Source organism: Pyrgilauda ruficollis, unplaced genomic scaffold (assembly GCF_017590135.1).
Source record: "Pyrgilauda ruficollis isolate IOZ18807 unplaced genomic scaffold, ASM1759013v1 scaffold11, whole genome shotgun sequence".
NCBI lineage: Eukaryota > Metazoa > Chordata > Aves > Passeriformes > Passeridae > Pyrgilauda > Pyrgilauda ruficollis.
In genome coordinates this window covers 525,132-545,855 of record NW_024509210.1, presented here as the reverse complement: position 1 = coordinate 545,855, position 20,724 = coordinate 525,132, and the positions used below count along the sequence as shown (strand labels likewise).

Sequence of the window (20,724 nt, the reverse complement as noted above, 5' to 3'; positions counted from 1 at the left end):
GATCTCTGAGACTGATTGCAGCTGGTTGGAAATGAATAATTCATCCTCTCCTACTGATTTTGAAGAGAGGCAAAATTATCTGATTGATGATTCTCTGAAGAATTAAGGAGATTGCATACAAAATTGGTACACATTATTGGAGCTTATTAAACATTTACAGTTGTTTAGCAGTCAGGCCCTACAAGAATCCTAAATCCAGACCTGAAATATGTTTTCTTCTCCCTGTGGCCACTTGTAGAGGGCAGAAGAGATTTAGGGACTGTGGAGCTGTCCCTACTTATGGCAGTGCTGGTGGGAGGCAGTTCAGGAGGGACCTGCCACCAGCACTGGGTCAGGGTGGTCATGGCTTTGTCCAGGCAGCTCTGAAACCCTCCTGGGAAGATCCTCTACATTCCTGGGGACTTTTTTTGTGGTGAAACCCTTTCAGCCAACAGCTTTGGGCACTGTCCTTGTACCCTGCAATGGTAACAATCCAATGAACCCTTGTGTGGGTTGGAGAGGAATCACAAACCCTTCTGGTGACCCACCTGTAGGTGACTCTGAGTGACCTGCTGGCCTTGGGTCCTTCCCGATACTCCAGCAAAGGAGGCTGAGCTCTGTTCAGGGCAGCCTCACCCACAGCTTTAACTCATAAATTCAGTTCTTACCAATTTCCACCTAATTCCCTCCAGGAGAGCCTATTCACCATCAATAGGCACAGGTTTAATGACTAAAGAAGAATTTACATCATCATTACAATAAGAATCAGTTGAAACCTGGCCTGGCCAGGACAGAAACCACTTGACTGAGGACACATGAGGGGACTCAGCTGCAGGGAAAAGCCAGCACTTCCCAGGAAGTCGAGCTTTGCACATCAAATGAGCACCAGCAGCACCCAAGGGTGTCCAGAACATCACGGAATCATCTGGAGTGGGAGAGAACGCACAAGAACCATCCAAGTCCAACCCCTGCACAGCTCAGACACCAAATCTCCTGCCTGGCCCTTTAGGGAACGGGGTCACCTATGGAGCTGTGATTTGAAATGCTGAGGATGAGCCCTCAAAGGGGACGCTGATGACACGGAGGAAGGCCACCCTCTTCTTGTAGTGCCCGAAGTAGCGGAGCCGGTACACGCCGGGCTCCGTGCCAGCCGGGATGTGCCACTCAATGGTCACGTTGCTCTGGCCAAGGGATCCTTTGCTCCAGTAAAACCTGGAAAACAGGCCCAAAACTGCAGTCAGCAAGGAAATCCACGTTTCACTGGAGCTCACTACGTGCCATGAGATAAAATACACTTCCCTGGAGCATCTTCAAGTCCTCCCTGTGCGGGAGCAGAGCTAAAGTGAGAAGGGGAATATTCACTTCAATCACAAAATCTATAATTATTAAGCTTCTGGCACCCATTTCCACATCAAAAGCCCATTTTCTTTTACAGAATCCTTGTGCAAAGGCCTCTCTGTTCAACCCCCAAAACTCTACAGAGAATGCTCAGCCTCAAAACCCCACACATCACCTGGACATGAGGGATTTTTCAGCTGGCTCTGAGGAAGCTCTTCTTGGGAAGTTGATGAAGATTCACCTACAGCTCTGAAAGGTGTCACCAGCCTTGCTGCTTTGTGGAGATTTTTCCTAAAGGCTGACATCCCCACCTTGAACTTTTCTTTCTTCCAGACTTTTGAAAAATTGTTGTCTGTTTATGTTGCACAGCACATCTGGCCAGTTTTCCCTGTGAGTCTCTCCTGTTTTCTCTTTGGCATCTTATTCATCCCCACAGTGTGCCAGAGGGAAGGATATAGGCTAGGAGCAAGCTGGACCACAAACCTTCTGTAATTGCTGCCCTTCCTCATCCCTTTCCCAAATTTGCAAGCCTCCATTCCAGACTCTGGAGCCAAGGGGAACACCAGTTTTGCCAAATTAACCCCCCCAAACATGAGCTGATTCTCCCCTGGAGAGCATCACCTGCAGGGCCAAAACTAACCTGGGGCTGGGAGCTCTGGAATGAAGCCCTTCAGGTTAGACCTGGATGACTCCCTGGATTCTCTGGGACAGGGAAATTGCTCAGGGCACCCACCTGGTGTCCCAGGAGGCGTCGTTCAGCACCACATGCCAGCTGCTGGAAATGTTGGAGTATCTCTCCACCGTCAGGAAGTTATGCTCAGTCTGGAATAAAAGCACCAGAGTCAGGCAGACACTGAGGGACAGGCAGGTCCCCACCTTCTGTGGCACTTGAAACTGGACAGGGACTCTGCTTCCTCATGCTTTACTGGCAGATGTGGGAATTACTTCCACAAGTGTTTTATTTTCTGCCGAAGCACAAATTTTAAGCTGATAAATGATGTGAAGAACTTATGTGTAGGAAGAGAACGTGCAGTCACAATGTCCATGCAAGGTGAGTGATGGAATGAATTAAGTGCTTTTCTAATTTCCTTTGTTTTGTTAAAATAAAGCAGCAGGGTGGTAGGATGGAAATTAGAGACCAGGTTTGCCCTGGATACCAGCCTGGTCTAACACATACAACTTCAATAACATAAAGAGATCATAAACAGCCCAAATTCACTTCATTGCCCCAAAAGCTTTCTAGTGGTGTGAATTCCCAAAGCACACACCTTCCCCTGGTCTCCCAGCAAAGAAAAAATCCTACCCAAATATCCGTTAATCCCAAACAGCCCAATTCCAGCATCACTCCATCAACCCCAAACACCCCAATTCCAGCACCATTCCATCAACCCCAAACACCCCAATTCCAGCACCATTCCATCAACCCCAAACACCCCAATTCCAGCACCATTCCATCAACCCCAAACACCCCAATTCCAGCACCATTCCATCAACCCCAAACACCCCAATTCCAGCACCATTCCACCAATCCCAAACAGCCCAATTCCAGCATCATTCCATCACATTTACCGCGTTCTCTGCTGAGTTCCTGGGGTTTGCACCCACAAAAGTCACTTCAGCAACTTCTCTCTGGGGGGGAAATTGAGATTTGTGTTAAAGTCTAAGCAGCACAATAAGGAAAAAAGGGAGGAAATAAGGGAGATTTTTTCAGAATGCCTTACTGCAGGGAGTAAGGAAACAGCAATGAGGTGAAAGCTTTTGCTCTGAACATCTTATCTAAATGCTGAGCATTGAAAACAGAACCATTTCTGACATTTTGATTTCATTTCATTTACATTCTACGGCAGAGGCATCAAAGGTGACCTGATTGCTTCTTGTAAAAGATCCCTGTAAAATATTTGCCTACTTAATCAACTGCTATTTTGTTTTGAAGCAGAAGGGGAAATCTGCTTTGTGCTGAGTGAAGGGCTTTTATTGCTTTTATTTCCCCCTTTATCCACCCATTTTCTTCCCATCCAGCACAGTGGCATGGCCATGGAAGTGCTCTGTCCCTGCCTTCTCAGCCGTGCCCACCAGGGCACCACAACTCACAGGCTTGTGGGGTCAGGGGGAAGAATTTAAAGGCAATTTCTCCAACAGGTTTTAAGGATTCCCTGGAGGTCTCACCTCTCGATACTCTGGTCTCACTTCTTCCAGCACATCTCCAAAGTTTTTGTTGGCTGGCGCGTTCTCGGTGCCGAGAGAAGGCAGCAGGGTCAGCTTGGTTACGTTGAAAAGTGGGGGCTCTGGGCCAGGGGACAGCTCCTGAGTGGCATTCTGGGAGAGGGAAGATGTGCTTGTTAAACATCCACATGGACAGCCAGGATTCCCTGAGGAGCCACAGCTCTGCATCCCAGCCTCTGCTGACACAGACTGTAGGAATAATAAAGTGAGCGGGAAAGCAAAGCAGGGAATGTCCAGCTGTGCTCTGCCTGCAGGAGCAATCCCTGCAGGACAATTGCTGCCCTGTTGCTGGGGTCTCCTAAACCCAGCCCCAGAACATCCCAGGATATTCCTGCCCACTGCTCCTGCCCGTTCACATGTCACAGTGATAATGGGCACTGTCAGGTACACCAAAAACACAGCAGATTTTTTTTTTCCTTTTGGTAGAAAAGCAGCAACTTCAGTGTAGAAGTACTGATTTCCTACACTTTGAGCTGCAAAACCCCCAGAACTTCTCAAGTGGCGTCAGGGTCCCGTTACAGGAATTATTTTCATACCATTTCTCAAGGCGGATTCTGAAGAGAGAGCACAGCAGTCGGGTGGCCTTGGTGAGGAACAGCCACCACCACTGACTTAAGATTCAGATGTCCCCAGCAGCCTGTGGCATGTAGGAAATGCTGCTTACCAGAGCAATAGCCTTGGCCAGGCCCCTGTACAGCTGGATGTAAGCAGAAAGGGTGTGTGGCCCATAAATAGTCGAGGCAGCCTCGTATCGTTGAACCTGGACAGGACAAATTCGGCAGAGGAGGGATGGGAGGGCTCCTGAGTGGTTTGCACATCCCATCCCAGCCAGCTCGAGATCAGCAGTGGGTTATTTATTCCCTTTCTGATAAGGTGACAGCCCCAACAACTTGCCAAAGTATTTCTGCTGCAATTTCAGGTTACTCCTCATTCTCCGACCCGCTGCAAACAGGGAGGGCCTGTTTGCTCTTCCAGTTTTTACCCTCTTTGCTCTTGCAATTAGCAAAGTTTTTACCCTCTTTTAAAGGTTTATGATGCAACTTGCCTCCCCCTCCAACTTTTTGGGGTGGGACTCTTCCAGCCCCAGTTCTTCCAACCTTCCCTCCCAGTTCTCCCTGGCCATTTTTGTGGCAAAGGAAGGGAACACACATCATTTCACATGAATGATGAGCCCCTGGAGCCAAAAGTGAACTAACTTAGATTCAATCCCCAGTTTTAACATTTACCTGGTATTCCTCATAGGTGGTGATGTAGTGGGTGTAGACATTGCACAGACCTGCAATCACAACGTTCATCCCTGATGTCCCATGGGAATTAAATTCCTAAGGAAGGAAATAAAACACTTAACTTGAAAGAAGTGCTTTATGCACAACTATATTGTTTTTATTACTGTCATTATTCTTATTATTATTATATCAATATTGTTATTGTTTTTATGTTACTTGGTGGTTGTACTATTATTATTATTATTATTATTATTATTATTATTATTATTATTATTTTTCAGGACAGAATACAAACCTATGGTGGGAAGGGGGGTGGATGCCCAGGAATGCAAACCTACAAGTGTAATTTGCCTTTTTCAAGGTGTCATATTCACTCCCCAAAGTAAAAACAGACAAATGACCTCACATTCCAGTAAATCTAGGGGGGTTATTTTGGAAGCTGATGTCTGTATACTCCTAAAAAAATCAGGGATTTAAGTATGAGAAAGGCCCAGGGAATTGTGGAGACAGTATTTGGGACTGGGATTTTATTTAGGCTGCAGCCAGGATGTGTCAATCAAATGGAAAAAATACTTTTTCCTTTTTTTTTCCCCTGCAGTTGTTCTCATGTTGCAGCATCCTGGTAGGGATTGAGGAGCTGAACCCCTCCATCCCAGAGCCAAACTTCTGCTGGCATCAGTTGTGCCTGGATCCCTGTGGAATTGGCTTAATGGACTGAAACCTGATCAGTCGGTGTTTTGGGAAGGATATTCATTTCTCCTGCCTGTCAGGAAGCAGATGGAAAATCCATCTGAAGAAAATGGGAGAAGGAAACATCTGTGGGACACGAGCCCCGTGAGCCCAGCTGGGAGGAGAGGAGGGAACAACCAGGAGGCTCAAGAGAAGAGAAGTTCCAGATGTGCTTCGCTCGGAGGAACCTCAGCAACTCACCCTTTGAACAGCCTCCCGCAGCCTGCGTCCAGACATGGTCCTGGGGCATGGAGGGAGCAAAGTCAGGCTCCAGAATCATGGAATCCCAGAATCATTGAGGCTGGAAAATCCCTGCCAGCCCATGGAGTCCCAGCTGTGCCCAATGCCCACCTTGTCCCCAGCCCAGAGCACTGCAGATGAATCAATTTTGTTAGTTTATCTGTAAATTAAATTAATTTAATTTATTTTGAAACATGTGAGAAGGTGTTTTACCTTCATATGATGTCTGACCATAAGAGTCACATAAGGCACAAGTAAATACTACAGGTAAGGCAAAAAAAACCCTGAAATAAGGTGTTGCCAGAGGGGCAGCTTTGGCAAAGTGGATAAAGAAGGTCAGGGTAGCACCTAGACATCATGAATTAATTTTGTAAATTTATCTGTAAATTAAATTAATTTCATTTATTTGTGAAACGTGTGAGAAGGTGTTTTACCTTCATGTGATGTCTGACCATAAGAGTCACATAAGGCACAAGTAAATACTACAGGTAAGGCAAAAAAACCCCTGAAATACGGTGTTGCCAGAGGGGCAGCTTTGGCAAAGTGGATAAAGAAGGTCAGGGTAGCACCTAGACACCCCTCACCTGCATGGAAAAAGGATGGAATTGGGATTGATTGAGAAAAAAAATCCCACTCCAGCAAGCCAAAAAAGGTTTTTTTTTTCTGAGGAGCAATTTGCTGGGGGCAAAACATGAATGACAAAAGCTTGTGAAGCACATCAGAAGCAGGAGGCCTGCCAGAGCATCCCTAAAATGTGCTAAAGCCTTGAGAATAAAGTGTAATTTACTCTCAGTAACACCATCCTGCATGGAGGAGGAGGCTGGGAGGGGCTGGGGCCTCTTTTGGGGAGAGCTGAGGTGAGGAGCTGATTGAACACGAAGTGACAGCAGGGAAGCTTTTAACGAGGCTGGTGAAAGGAATAACAATGAATTCCTTACCCAGATGGCCTCGTTTAAGTGCTCTGAAAACCCTGGACATGATCCCTCTGCCCGGCTGCCTCAGTGCCAAGGGAGCATCAGGTGGGAAAAGGGGCAGCAATTTCCACTTAGAGTCATAAAGCAGGATTTGGGGAGAGCTCAGAAAAGGCCAAGCCATGCCCTGGCAATTAGGGCTCTCAGGATGTGCAGGGACCTAGATTCTGACCACTTCAGTTTTGGAGAAATCCAGCCAAATTTGCAAATTTCTAGCTTGGGTGGCCAGGGTCGGCCAGGGCGATTGGCCACAAACAGAGGCTATTTTCCAGGGGAAAAAGAAGTCCTTTGCCCAGGCTATGGGTATCAGATGAAAGCTGGCAATTAGGGCTCTGAGGACGTGCAGGGATCTAGATTCTGACCACTTCAGTTTTGGAGAAATCCAGCAAAATTTGGAATCCAGCAGAGCTGTGCTCCCTCCTTGTTCTTCAGCACACATCACAGACCCTGCCTGGAGCTCCCTGACAAACCCACGAGGGATGGGGATCTGTGATCCCAGCCCAGCCATCCCTGCAGCCCCCAGGGCACACACAGGTGTGTCCTTACCTCTCCCGTGTTGAAGAGGATGGGCTTGGGTTTGTGGCAGGCTGTGGTTTCGTTCGATGGCTCTCCCAGCAGCTGGTCCCGGATTTGATCCCAAAACGGGTCCCCTTCTACTGAGCCTTGAGGGGGAAACATCTTTAAACTGTGTTCCTCAGCTGCCCCAGCAGCTCTCAGACACTCCCTGCTCCCAGGTAAGGAGGACAGATGAGCAGGACAGTCCCAAACCAGCTCTTCCTTCTCCCTATTCCCCATCCCATCCCCGTGCTCTCCTTCCTCCAGGACGTGGCCATATCCTTTTCCCAAATGGCCACAGACAAACCTGTGAGGGGGTTTCCCCCACCTTCCCAAAAACCATCCCTTTGGGTGCTGTGAAGTGACTCCAGGGCTGTCAGTCCATCTGGGATCTGTCCCAAATTACCTTGGGTGAAGTTGAAAGCCCCCACTCCATCAATAGTCCCTGCAGCAAAGCTGTGCCCCAGGGCTGGTTTACAGGTTTTAACCTGAATCAGAAGGGGAGAAGAAAAGGAAAAAGAGACAAACCCCATTTTCCCTCATGGTGGCAGGTGCTGCTGGGGGAAAAAATGGGACAAACCCCATTTTCCCTGAGGAACAGCCTGCTGCTCTCACCGTGTGTGTGGCGTTGAGCTCCACGGACACGTTGCTCATTTTCACCCACTGGTGGGCTGAGCTCAGGGGTCCTGTCACCTCCTGGGAGGCTTTTTCATACAGCTCCTAAGGGACACATGAGGTGGAAAAAAATCCCTGTGGGACAAGGGGTCGGCAGCAGCCATATGGATATTTCCTCATTTCACCTTCCTGGGGCCTCTTCAGGCATTAATGCAAATCTCTAATTCCCAAGTCCCTTTGTTTGTGTCACCCCCGAGCCCTGCAAGCTCTGCCTGTCTCAGGGAGAGGACACTTCTCTTTTACAGCTGAAACACGTCCCTGTTTCAGCAGGATGGCAGCTCCCTTCCCCTGGCTGCCACCTCTTGGCATCGCTCACATCTTTGACCAAGCAGAAAAAAAAATGTTCTCTGTGAGAAAGAAGCGTTTTGCTCTACTCACTGCCTCAAAGTGCTGCTAGTATTTACTGCAGCCCTGACAGCTGAAGGTATTTACTGCACACACTCAGCCCCCCAGGGAATGGTTTTCCAGCCCCAGGTTGGTCGGTGGGGAGGGTTGCCAGAAGTTCTACAGGTTTAATGACATTCCTGAAGGAGCTCAGGGCACAGCCTTGGGAGGCCGGGAGTCTGGGGTGCTAAAGACCACAGCAGTGGTTTTCCCCTGTGTTTGATGCACACAGCAGCACTCTTGGACTGGGCACAGAGACACCCAGCCCGGAGTGACTTCGGGGCACAGCCTCTGCAGGGGTGACCAAAGGAAAAGCCACCACCAAGCCTCGTGCTCTTCCTCCTCCTGCTCCAGATCCTACAAGCTCCTGCCCCTGAAATGCTGCCAAAAGCTCTCCTTGCACTCACTGCTCACATCACTCAGGAGGGGAAGCAGAAAATTCAGTCCAGGGTGGCTTCAGAGCCCATGGGTGACGAAAGGGAGCCCTTAGGGCTGAGGAGGTGCAGGGCCAAGCAGAGCAAGGGGAGCATCCTCTGTGGGGGCTTCGTTTTCCCTCACGTTTGTGTCACTTTGGGAATGTGATGCCAAACTGTTCCCCAAATGGTGTGTGGTGGTGTCTCTGAGCTCTCCCAGGAGGATTTTTCCCATCATGATGCCTTTGAGATGAATGGGAGGGAGCGGGAGAGGATAAGAGGGGACATCCCCATCATATCCCAGTGAGGAATATTGAGATCAAAACCCCAAACCAGCATGTTTCAAATGACAACACCTGCAAGGATCTAAATATCTAAAGTAGCTAAATAAAAGTATGTGTTGTCCAGTCTAAATTCAGGTTTCTAATCAGATGTGTTCTACCAGAGGAAAATTTTCACTACCATTAAGATTTCCTACAATGTCCTAAGCCTAACAAATTCCAGGCTCTGAGGTCCTCTTGATTCCAGCAGACAGAGACATCACCAGCTGGTTGCAGGGCTCATTTACCCATTAAAAACAAAATCAAGGAACTTTACAGTAATTTGAAAAAACATTCACCAAAAAACATTCACCAAAGCAGGTACAAGATAGATAGAACATGGAATATAGGAGCTAGAAGATGGAATATGGAATATCCAGAGGAAAGGGATCCACAAGGCTCATAAAGTTGCTCAAATGAGCATGAATTCCTGTCGTGGCAGCACTCACACACACTCAGAAAGCAGAATATCCCTTACCTTTGCTTTCAAGTAGATGTTTTGCCCTATAATCCTGGTGCTCTCAAACATATCATTCCCAGGCCCCTTGGCCATGCACATGGTTGCCTGTCGGGAAATTCGTTTGGTGATCAGTGACTATGGAGAGCATCTGGCACTGCCAGGTGGCTGTCAGGCTGTGGGAACTGAGGGCTTCTTGCAGGCCACATCAAAATCAGCCACGGGGTTACTACACTCTAGTTAAATTTGGGGTGAACAAGCAGAAAATGGGGTGCGTGGGAGACAAAGCGCCGTTAATTCCCGGAAGGGGCATCCAGGACGCTCCAAAAAGAGGTGATTTTTTACTTTCAGTGCCCTCCCCGTGCGCAGTGGCCCAGCAGAGGGTGGGACAGGAGGGACACACTCACCCCTCCGACGGGACAGGTGCTCTGGGGGTTGTCACACGACTCGCCCGTGTTGGCGCAGAAGGGGCCCCGCGTGTTGGGGGACACGTCTCCCAGGTTGGACGAGGCAAAGGCGGCCACGAAAGAGCCCTGCCAAGGCCAGAGGAGCGTTGCAGCGCCTTGCAGGGAAAGCTGCAAAGCTCCCGTGCAGCCCTCCCCGCAGCTGCTGGGCTCGGTTTGTTCCCAAAGTCGCTGGGAGCTCTGGGATGGATGGGGGTTTGGGCACAACCAAGGGGGAGGGCAGGAAGAGAACTGGATGCGCATGATGCCATTTCAGGGAGAGCTTCCACCACCTTGGTGTGCAGACAGCGTCTCCTCCTCCCCCTCTTCCACCTCCGCTCTTCCCCTGCTTCTCCTGTTGCTGATCAGATGTTTATGGGTCACTGGAGCACCTTGCACAGGAGGTTTTTTCCTTCCAGGCATTCACAATGACTGATTTATGGGGTGAAAACTATTGGAGCTGACTGCAGGGACACTGCCCAGGTTGTTCAAGGCTTGAACGCTTCCAGGGATGGGGCAACCACAACCTCCCCAGATTTTAATCAAAATAAATGTGAGTTATTCCTCAAGTCTGAATAATTGCCACTTATTGCTAGTTTGGAAAGAATACACCTTCCATTTTCCCTTCTGAAACAGGAAATAAATCAAAGCATTCACCACAGTCCTTGTGTTCCTGTGTTTGCCCTGCTGTCCCACCTGACCCCTCCCTGTCCCAGCCCTGCTTCCCCCATTCCTTTGGGTGCTCCCACCTCTCCAGGGAGCATTCCCTTGTTCTTCTCCTGCTCAAACAGGTAGGAGGCGTAGCCCACGTTGTCACTGTTCACCAGGTGGTTGGAGTTGTTCATGCTCACCGGGTGCACGGCAAACCAGCTGAGGAAGGGTTAAAAATTAAATTTAAAAAGTGAAATGGAAAAAGTGAAAATGCTCTGTTCACCCCATGCAGCAGCAATTGACCTGTTCAATCCTGTTGAATTTCAGTCCTATTGAATTTTCCTATTCCCAATTTGGGGGAATTTTCTTGGGGAGAATACACACAGAGACTCGTGGTGCTCAGGGATCCTAAGAGGATTCCCATCCTGTCCCTTCCTAAGCAGGAGGGCTCATGGCTGTAACAATCCAGGCCTTGAGACCACAAGAATTTGTCACTGTCATTATCAGGGCCACCAAGAGCTCCTTCAGACCTGAACTGACTCTTGTGGTAACCCATAAATTATATTTTGCAGGGATTTTTATATTCAAAGGAACAAGGAGGAGTCAGTGATGTAAAAAGGGGGGGGGAAAACGGAACACCTTCATTCCTACAAAAAATAATGGGGATGGAGAAAAACCTGCTGCTCTGGTGGTCAGTACCTGATGAGGCCCAGCTCGTGCCCGTTCTCATCTACCATCTTCAGCAGCACCATTTCTTTATCCGTGTTGGATGAATACCTGGATGGGAGCAAAGCGGGGAAATCCCATCAGAGTCAGGGCTGTGCTCTGGTGCTCTGGCAGGTTAAATCCCCGCTAGGCTGAACAAGGATGTCAAAAGGTCATTCCAGGTACCACCAGCACACAGCAAGGCCTTAGAGGATCACCTGGACCCAGCTGGGAAGGTGAGGGAAGAGCTGTGGCTGTCGCTGTCCTCAGGAACTGCTCCTCCAGGGAATGGAGGCAACACAAATTCGTGCACCAGGGACAGCGCTTTAATGCCCTCTGACTCTTTATTTGTTAAATAAATCACAAGGTCACATCCTTGACTGATTCCTCATGCTTGGAGAGGGCAACTACAGCTTTCAAGCCCTTTTCAAGCAGTTAATTTTTTTTTCTCCTGCCTGGGGAGGTTTTACCTTTTCCGCTCGGACTCCGGGTTCGCGAGGTAGGAGAAAGGGCTCCGGTTGATCTGGCTGTTTTCTACTGTGCCTCTGTTTATAAAGAGCCTTCCTCTCTTCATGTTCTCATGGGCAATGTCTATGCTCTGCAAAGCAGCAAGACAGGCACTGTCAGTCTGTGAGGCACATGGGAGGTTATCTGGAAAATCTCTTTCTTTCCCTCCCTGTCCATCCCCAACCTTTCTTGGAATCTGCGGGTGTTTGTTTGGGATTTTTTCCTAAACTCATCTAAAATTCTCAAAAATTACAACAACATTTTTAAACTACCAACATCTGTCTCTGAAGAAAGGGTTGAAAGCTCCTGCTTTTTGAGCTGCAAACAAGCAAACCCACCTCAAAAGCAGGCTGTGCCACGCGGAGGTGCCACCCCAAACCCTGCAGCCAGAGCTGTGCTGGGCACCAAGACGCTGAACTGGGCCACACCGACCTTCACAATGCCATTCACGATGGAGCTGAGGGCTGGCTGGATGAGCCCCTTGCTGGTGATCCAGAAGAGGGTGTACTGGAAGTAGCCTGCAGGCCCTGAGTGGGTGTGGGTCCCGCTGAGGATGACGTTGTCCTGCCGGTACAGCTCGCCGTACTTGCTCCGCAGCTGCTTCAGCACCTGAGGGGAGGAGGTGCTCCTAAAAACCCCTTCTCCTGTCCAAAAATACCCAAACCATCCATGCCCCCCCTCACTCTTTCTGCCTGGCACAACAAGGAGGTTGTAGCTGTTGGCTTGGCAGGAAGTTCAAAATAGGAATATCTGGTAAAAGACCTTTATATCCAACCCGAAGAGCATCCCAGATCATCCCAGGAGGATCCACAGTTCTCCAACACCTCCCTATCATTGTTGCCGCTTTGTGATGAAGGGATGGGACTGTTTTCAGGCTAAGAACCATTTATTGCTGGCACCTCCCTATCATTGTTGCCACTTTGTGATAAAGGGATGGGACTGGTTTTGGGCTAAGAACCATTTATTGCTGAGATAAACATCAGTCTAAGGGGCTGTGAGGTTTTGGTTTTCTGCTTATTGTCTGCATATTTTATTTTTACATCAATCCAAACTTCTTCTAAGGCTGCAGATCAAACCCTTCGGCGTCTGTGGAGGCGCCTGTTTTTCTGATTCCACATCTCCTCTGCTGCACTAGAGGCACCACGATAACGTCTTTGTGATTCCAATGAACTCCTGCTAATTCTCCCACTAAGAGAAGAGCGAGCAAAGCCCAGCCTCATTTGCTGAGGGGCCCTAAGCTCTTCTCCAAGCACCAGCCCAAGGAAATCCCAAAGGATTGCTCCCAGCCCTCCTTTGTGGCCCGTACCTCCAGCCTCACTCTCTGGGACACCATCCCGATGTCGGCGCTGACGAACACGACGCGCTTGGAGCCCTCGGGCTCTGCCACGATGAAGGCTCGGCTGTAGAGGCGTGAGAGGAGCCCGCCACCCACCTGCTCGGGGTTGGCATATCCCATCTGCAAGAGAGGAGCTCCATCATCAATACTGAGCCATTTATTCCTCTGCTTTTCCCGAGCAGATTTGCCCCGGGGGTCGTTCAACAGCTCCGAGCTGCAGCTCTGTCTTGCCCCGCATTCCATGGAACGGTTGGGCTTGGAAGGGGGCCTAAAGCCCATCTCCTCCCAACCCCCCCTTCCGACCTCCCACCAAGCCCACATTGCTCCAAACCTCAGGGAAATTTCAACTGATGTTTGAAGGCAACGCACATTTGGCCAGGCAGAGGTTCTAAACCCGAAATCCTGCCCAAAAAATACTCCCAGAGGAGGAAAAAATCAGTATTTCACCAAGCCCATGAGGAACTGCCCCAACTCACCAGAGGCACCTGTGCCACGGGCCCCGTGCAGTCAGCTCTGCCAACACCCAGCAGGTACTTTGCCTCCTCTGCTGTGTTGTTGGTGCAGTCTGCGACAACCACAATCGGCAGGTCAGCGGGCACGGCGAGCAGAACGGGCACAGCACAGGCCAAAGGCTCTGGCTGGGAGCTCTGGGGGCATTTCCAGCAAGCTCCCAATGTGCCACGGCTGTGAATGCCTCGGGGTGGCACAGCAGGCGCGAGAAACCACCCAGGGAGCTCTCAGAGGGTCACTGGACTGTGTCAGATGGATGCACAGCCGGGAGAACCAGCCCAGCATTCCCGGTTAAACCCTCCAAGCCCACCAGTGCCACGCAGGAGCCAAACCCAAGGCCTGTTTGACACAATTCAGCTCAGCAGTGGTAAGAAAAAAGGGATGGTGTGTCAGGAGCTGTTGGGAAAGGACTAGGGAAGAGAGGAGGGCACATCAACACATCCTGTGTCCAGTGCTGGTGTCCTGCTCTTCCCCCAAAAAATCACAGCAGAGCCAGCCAAAGCTCAGAGAAGGGAAAAGCAGTTCTGAGCAGTGATTTCCAGGCAAATGGTGAGGAAAAGGTCTCCCAAAGGAGATCACATCTCACCCCAGGCACCAGGAAGGTGCAGAAATCCTTCCAGGATGGGCAAACCCATGGAAGAAAAGCCATGGATGGCTATCAAATGATAATCAATCAGAAATGTTATCTGCATCTCAGGAAATCCCAGAGCCACAAATCACTGCAGGCTGAGATAACACTGTGGGAAAATATGAAATATTTCTGTGTGCTTGCCCTGTTCCCACAGCCTTCCCCAGGCAGCTGCTTTGGGATCAGGGGATGCTCCATTTTCCCAGCCTGGCCTTTCCTGGGCTGTCACTTAAAACACAGGAGAAGGGAAACACAGTGGCCAGAGACTGATGCCATTTCTGTCATTTAAAATGACACCAGCCAACTGGGCCACCCCTTTAGAACTACCCCTCCTCCTCCTCCTCCTCCCCCAAGAGCTCTGACACTGAGGAGAATCATTTGTGCAAAGCTGTTATAGCCTAAAACCACAAAGTTTTGAGTCCCAGATGTGAACTACATCCAGTTTGAGCCCAAAATCTGGAAGCTGGAAGGTCCCACTGGTGAGATGCTGAGTCCAGCTCCCGACACCCTCATTCCCTGTGCCTGGGGATGGGGTTGGAGGCATCAGTGGGCTGGGATGGGGTTGTGAAACCCCTTGGTCAAATCCTGGGAGTGAGGGGCTCTCAGCAGGCACGGAGAGGGAAGGGAGGATGGAAGGAAGGGATGGATCCCTGCAGCCAACCTGAGCCCATCCCTGGGGCTGTGCATCCATGCTCGGGTGGAGGCACCAGGTGCAGAGGTAGTGGTGACAGCTCAGCAGTGACCTGGGACCTCCACCTGTCCCCCTCTGACCTAAACCCTGCCCTGGGCACCCCCTGGAGCAGAGGGCTTGCAGGGGCTGGGATAGCTCCACTTGCCATCGGTGTTTTTGGTGAGGAAGTGCAGCACCAGGAGCGCCACAGTGAGGGAGACCATCAGCACCAGGCACACGATCAGGATCACCTCCAGCCGGGAGAAGGAGCACCTGGACCTCTTTCCAGGCATGGTGGGGGCACTGTGGGAGCAGAAAGGAGCCCGTGGGACATCCCAGCGAGGGGCACATCCCAGCCAGAGCTCACATCCCACCCTCAGGGAGCTGTTGGTGTCCCCCAGCCCGGCATCAGAGCTACAGCAGCTGTAGCCATGATATTTTATGAAAAATCCTTTGCTAGGATTTTTCTCCTGAGAAGCTGAGGAGCCTCAGGAAAGAAATGTAAGCAATAACTATCAGCTGCTGTGGAATGCAGCAGGTGCAGCTGTGATTGGTGTGTGTTGGCTGTTTCCAATTAATGGCCAATCACAGATACAGCTGCATCGGACTCTGAGAGTCACAAAATTTTGTTAGGCATTCTATTCTTGTTCTTTCTAACTTTCTAATAAATATTTTCCCTCTATTCTTTTAGTATAGTTTTAATGTAGTATTTTAATATACTATATATCATAATATAACAAACCAGCCTTCTGAAAGCATGAAGTCAAGCCTCGCGCCTCCACACATTAAACACCAGACCCAAAAAGCAGCAGCACAGAGAAGGGTGGGAAGTGGAGATTTATATTTCAGCTTAAGAAAAAAAACGTGTCTCCTGCTGGCAGCAAGCACTCCCTGACACCAGGCCTGACAGCACAGGGAGAGCTCCCAAATTCCCGGCCCTGTGTCTCCCGAGACACTTTGCTCACCCTTCTGAAGAGATCTGGGAACAAACCCCACAATATTCCACCAGCTTCTCTGAGTGGCTGTAGGAGATGCTGAAGCTCAGAGCGTGGCAGAAGACAGTACTGTCACCGTAATAAACACCAATTTAGGAATCTCAGCTTCAAGGTCCCTCCCAACCCACACCAGTCTGTGATTATTCTGTGGTTAGAGAGGGAAGAATGAGGCAGAGAATCTGATTTTCCTGGCTGTAACATTTGCCAGGTCTGGTGAAGCTGCCTGCAGGCTGTTCCTCACAGGGAATGTGCCCTGGAAACAATGAACCTGCAGGAAACAACTGCTGGAATGAGCACTTATGCTCCTGAAAAGGCTGCAGAGAGAAATGACATCAGCAGAGAGCCAAGTGGTCACTTTTAGTCTTGCTGCAGGTGACCTCTCTTATCAGCTGCTTTGGCTACAGCGCTCGTGGGCAGGGCTGAATTTCACAGAACAAATATTTTAGTGACAACAAATCTGGAGTTAGAGATTTCCCTCCTGCCCTCTTTGTTCCCTGAGCTGTCCAGAACTATCCCAGCACCAGCCTGAACCACATCAGCATCACACACACCCACACTCCTACATCCCACTGATTAAACTGCCCCAAGACCGCTGGAAGGTGCAAACCCCAATCCTGCAGGATCCCAGGGGAATCTCCTTACCTGAGTGAGTTCCCTGGCCAGTCCCAGCAGCTCCCAGCTCCAAGCTGGAAAGTTCAGGTGGAAAATTCTTACTGAGCAACCCCGTGAGTCAAGTGTGGCACAAGATAAGGAGAAACCAATCAATAATTGAATCCCACGAGGAGGTGATGGAAGGTTTTCCCCTGGTGTGTTTCTGTTAAGCTGCAGACAGCACCTCCCTCTCCCAAAATAACCTTTCCAGGACTGCTCTGCTGCTCGAGGAATTTGGGAAGGGGATGTTTTTACTTCCTCTGCCTCATCACAGCTTGTCCAGCCTGTGGAATGGTGGCTGGATGTGACTCCTGATTCTCATGGAAGTTCCCTGCTCAGGGTTTCCATGCTTTACTAGAAGAGCTTGGAAACACAATTGTATTTCAAGTGTAAAATACTTTTTATTATTAATGCACTTCTATTTAACAAAAAACTTTATTTGTTAAAACTCAGCTTTTTTCCCCCACCTGTTCCAAGTCCCAGCTAGGCCTGGATAAATTCCCCAGCTGCTCAAATAGCTTTATCCAAAGGCTTTTGGCACTTTGCTCCTCCCCAAAGGGACAGGACCCATCACTTGTTGGTGCAGCAGGAGGAAAGATCCAACCAGCCACAGCCTTTTCCCCTCCTGCATTGTGGTGGGAACTAAAAGCTGGGAGCACCTCTGGCATTTTGCCTCCCCTCTCAGAGAAGGGAAAAGAGTTTCCATCACCTTTGCCATGGTGCATCCCTGATCCAAGGGTTAACATCGCAGGCAAGGGCTGCGTCAGTGATCAAGGTCACGTTCAGCTCTGCCCTTTGGCTCCAGTGCTTTTTGGACTGCCTGCTGGGGAGAAACGAGATTTCTTGATACCTTATCTCCTGGCTGTAATTCCCAAGGAACCTGCAGGCCCTGGAAACAGCCCTGTGGGCTGGCAGATCTCCCCGGACACCGCTGTGCTCCTGGGAATGCTCAGGGGGTCCCAAAGCCTTGGGGGGAACTGGAGGGGACAGACAAAACCATGGAGCAGCTGCTCTGCTGGCATGGGAGAGCTGCTGGCACAGGGATGAGCCAGGAACAGGCTGGGCAAGAGCAAGAGCTCTTCCTGCAGGTGGAGCATCAGGAAAAGCTGATTAGAGATGGAGTTTTAAGGAATTGCTCTTGTGATGGAGAGTGCTGCCAGCCTCGCCCCAAAAAATGCAAACGGCTGAGGACAAGTGGCTCTGTGACCAGCTGGGGGTGGAGGAGGGAAAGGAAGATTGGCCAAAGGAAGAAAGCTCAAATCATGCCCTGGGGAATATTTCAAGTTGTTTTCCTGTTGAGGTTCTGGGGAGCCACAGCTCCCCACCTCCCCCAGGTGATGTGGCCGTGTCCAGGCCCAGAACTGCAGAAGCAAGGAGCTTTTTGGTGCAGAAAAGGCACTTTCTGGGCTGCAAAGACCTCAGCTTCAGAGCTAAGGGCTTGGTAAATCCCTCTGAATGCCTCCCTGCCTGTGGCAATGTGAGGAGGGTGAAAAGTTCCCGCAGACCATCCTCCTTCCCAAGCCCAGGAGTCCTCCAGCTTCTTCCCGGTGCCATTTTGTGCCAGAGGAGCCTAAAGAAAGTGATGTTCTCTTTACAATCTTCACCCTGCTGAGAAAAGGTTCCTGCCCATCACTGCTACCACAGGACTGCTCTCTGTGACCCCCCCAGGGGCTGCAAACAGCTCAGGGACTTCACCCTCAGCAGGAGAAGTGTTCAAACCCCCCTGGGAAGAAGGGATGCGCTGAAGGAATCAGGCAAGGCTGGCACAAGGGGAACCTCTCAACACAGATGGCCAAATGGGCATTTCTTCCCCCAGGGAACCTCGTGCTTCCAGATCATTAAGAAAGAGGATTCAAAGTACCTCTAGACAGGAAAAATAAAATGAATTAAGAAAATTGGCTTTGAAATATGAACCCATGAAGCATTTACTTCCCTTTCCTCATTTTGCAGTTCCTCATCCCTCCCGAGCAAGACCAGATCATTTCAGAGAAGTGGCACTTTCCTACAGCACCCAAATTTCACTTTATAACCAGCATTTCCTGGTCTCTTGGAGAGCTCCCTCTCTGTAAGCCATCCAAGCTGGGCCTGGGTAAAACTAAAACTAAACTCTTCTCTTCTCTTAAAAATGCTCAGGCCACGATCTTCTCTGTAAACTTTCTGAAACAAGAACTTTTCTGATGGGCAATGAAGAGATTGAAAATTAATTTTAATTGCTTTTTATTTATTTTTTTTAATTAGAAGACCTGGAAGTATTCCTGAAACTGGCTGCATCAAGCCCCCTTGTTCTAGGGGGGAAAAAAAATCCCTTTTTTCCTGAGAAACCACTGTGATGAGCAATTCCTGCAGGGCTTCACCCTGCAGGACAGAAACCTTCATTCCAGCCTGTTTGCTACACCCTGGCCAGGTCCTGAGCAGAAAATTGGACCAACCATCACCTCAGCTTGAACAGTGGCTGGTGCAGAGCTGAGATGTTCCCAGAGCCTGGGTGTGAGAGCCCTCACAGCAATGAAGAGGCCTCTTACATAATGTTGTTTATTTAACAGAAAATGGCCAAAGTCCTTTCTGCTGGGGCTCAGGGTGGCAGGAGATAAAAGTGTTTGCACAGAGCTGACAGCAAGAACCCTGCCAGGCTTTGGCCAGGACACACCAGGGCTGATTTATGTGAAAAACCAGCACCACGTGGATTTTCTTCCCTGGGCAAAACACACATCCCTACTCCAAGCAGCAGCTGGAAGTGGAGCACTTCTTTGTGGTGGCAAAAGGTGACTTTGCTGCTGGAAAACACAGACATGGAGAGTTTAGGAAGGGCAGGTTGAATGGAAAGGCAGCAAAATTGGAGTTTCTGAACTCAAAATCCTGTGCAGGTCACTGAGTGACAGCTGAGCTGAAGGGATACCTGGCAAATAAAATCAAAATGTTGTCCTGGGGTGCCTTGCCTTTCCTTCCCCACCCTCCCTTGCCTTGCCCCAAGAGCAAGAACTCTCCTGCCCTTCTGAAAACCAAGTCATGGTGGCTTCTTGCTGCTAATAACTTATGGCCAGACATGTGAACACCCCAAAATTCCCCAGGTGATGTGCCTTAAATCTGTCCAGGGGTTAAAGCTTCACCACAAAGAGAGAATATTTTGCCATCCCTCATCACAAGCTGCAGCAGCAGCCCCAGGGACAGGGCACTTCTCAGGGATGTGGGAGAGCCCTGGGAAGCATCGCTCCCAGGGAGAGCCAAGCAGCACATGCCAAGCTAAAAAGCTCTGGCACAAAAGTGGGAAAACCTCAAAAACAGCAATGCAGACTTGGGCAGACCCAAATTCAGCCCCACTGGGGTTTTTTGGGGGGGAGAAAATGGTCATAAAATGAATAAGGTGGGCTGCTCTGTGTCCACCCATGCCAGCAGGGGCTGAGCTGCTGCTGCTGTTTTTTGGGAGCCCTGTCTGCTCCCAAACCTTGCAACACCTGCTCCTTCCATGATCTCGGAATCACAGAATATCCTGATCTGGGAGAGACCCCCAGGGACCATCAAAATCCAACTCCTGGTCCTGCAGAGTGCCCGAGAGTGCTGTCCAAACATTTATCGATTTAGACAAAGGGTGCTGTGCCCAAATCCTGGCTCTCACTGGCATTCCCTGCCCAACCTGCAGCACACATGGGCAGCCAGGGGCAGGAGAGGCATTGAGAGGATGCAAAAACAAACCACAGATCCTTCTGGCAAACATTTGTGGCCAGTAGCTGATGAGCTGGATGGGAGAAGCTGCCATACCAGGAATTTGTGGCTTCTCTTTGGGCAGTGCTCTCACCCGCTGGCGCCAGGAAGAGAGGGAAGCTGATGGGATTGATCTTTCCAGAGCACAGGAAAGCAAAGAGATCACTGCCCTTGCTCTCATGCTCCTCCACCACCTCCCATCCCTGTATTTATGGGTGTCAAACCTTGCCCATGTTCCTGTATCCAGGAGGAGAATGAGCACCAAGCTGTGTCCTGAGGAAAAGCAGGATGGGGAAGCTGATGGGATTGATCTTTCCAGAGCACAGGAGAGCAGAAGGATCACTGCCCTTGTTCTCGTGCTCCTCCACCACCTCATATCCTTGTATTTATGACTGTCAAACCTTCTCCATGTTCCTGTA

At 49.9% G+C, this 20,724-nt stretch overlaps 1 protein-coding gene across 1 annotated transcript; it reads right to left on the bottom strand.

Moving 5' to 3' along the window:
- Nucleotides 1–977: 977 nt before the first annotated feature.
- Nucleotides 978–15,964, bottom strand: LOC121358262 (neutral ceramidase-like). Its single transcript, XM_041476339.1, has 20 exons — nt 15,926–15,964; nt 15,127–15,263; nt 13,629–13,717; nt 13,123–13,272; nt 12,249–12,425; nt 11,780–11,907; nt 11,304–11,381; nt 10,703–10,823; nt 9,918–10,043; nt 9,532–9,618; nt 7,877–7,981; nt 7,668–7,749; nt 7,239–7,368; nt 5,697–5,736; nt 4,767–4,862; nt 4,205–4,300; nt 3,484–3,633; nt 2,887–2,946; nt 2,051–2,139; nt 978–1,191 (listed from the first exon to the last, which is right to left on the bottom strand). Exons 2-20 carry the CDS (start codon nt 15,251–15,253, stop codon nt 1,002–1,004), a joined length of 2,121 nt encoding a protein of 706 aa, XP_041332273.1. The 5' UTR covers nt 15,254–15,263; nt 15,926–15,964; the 3' UTR covers nt 978–1,001.
- Between the last annotated feature and the right edge of the window lie 4,760 nt (nt 15,965–20,724).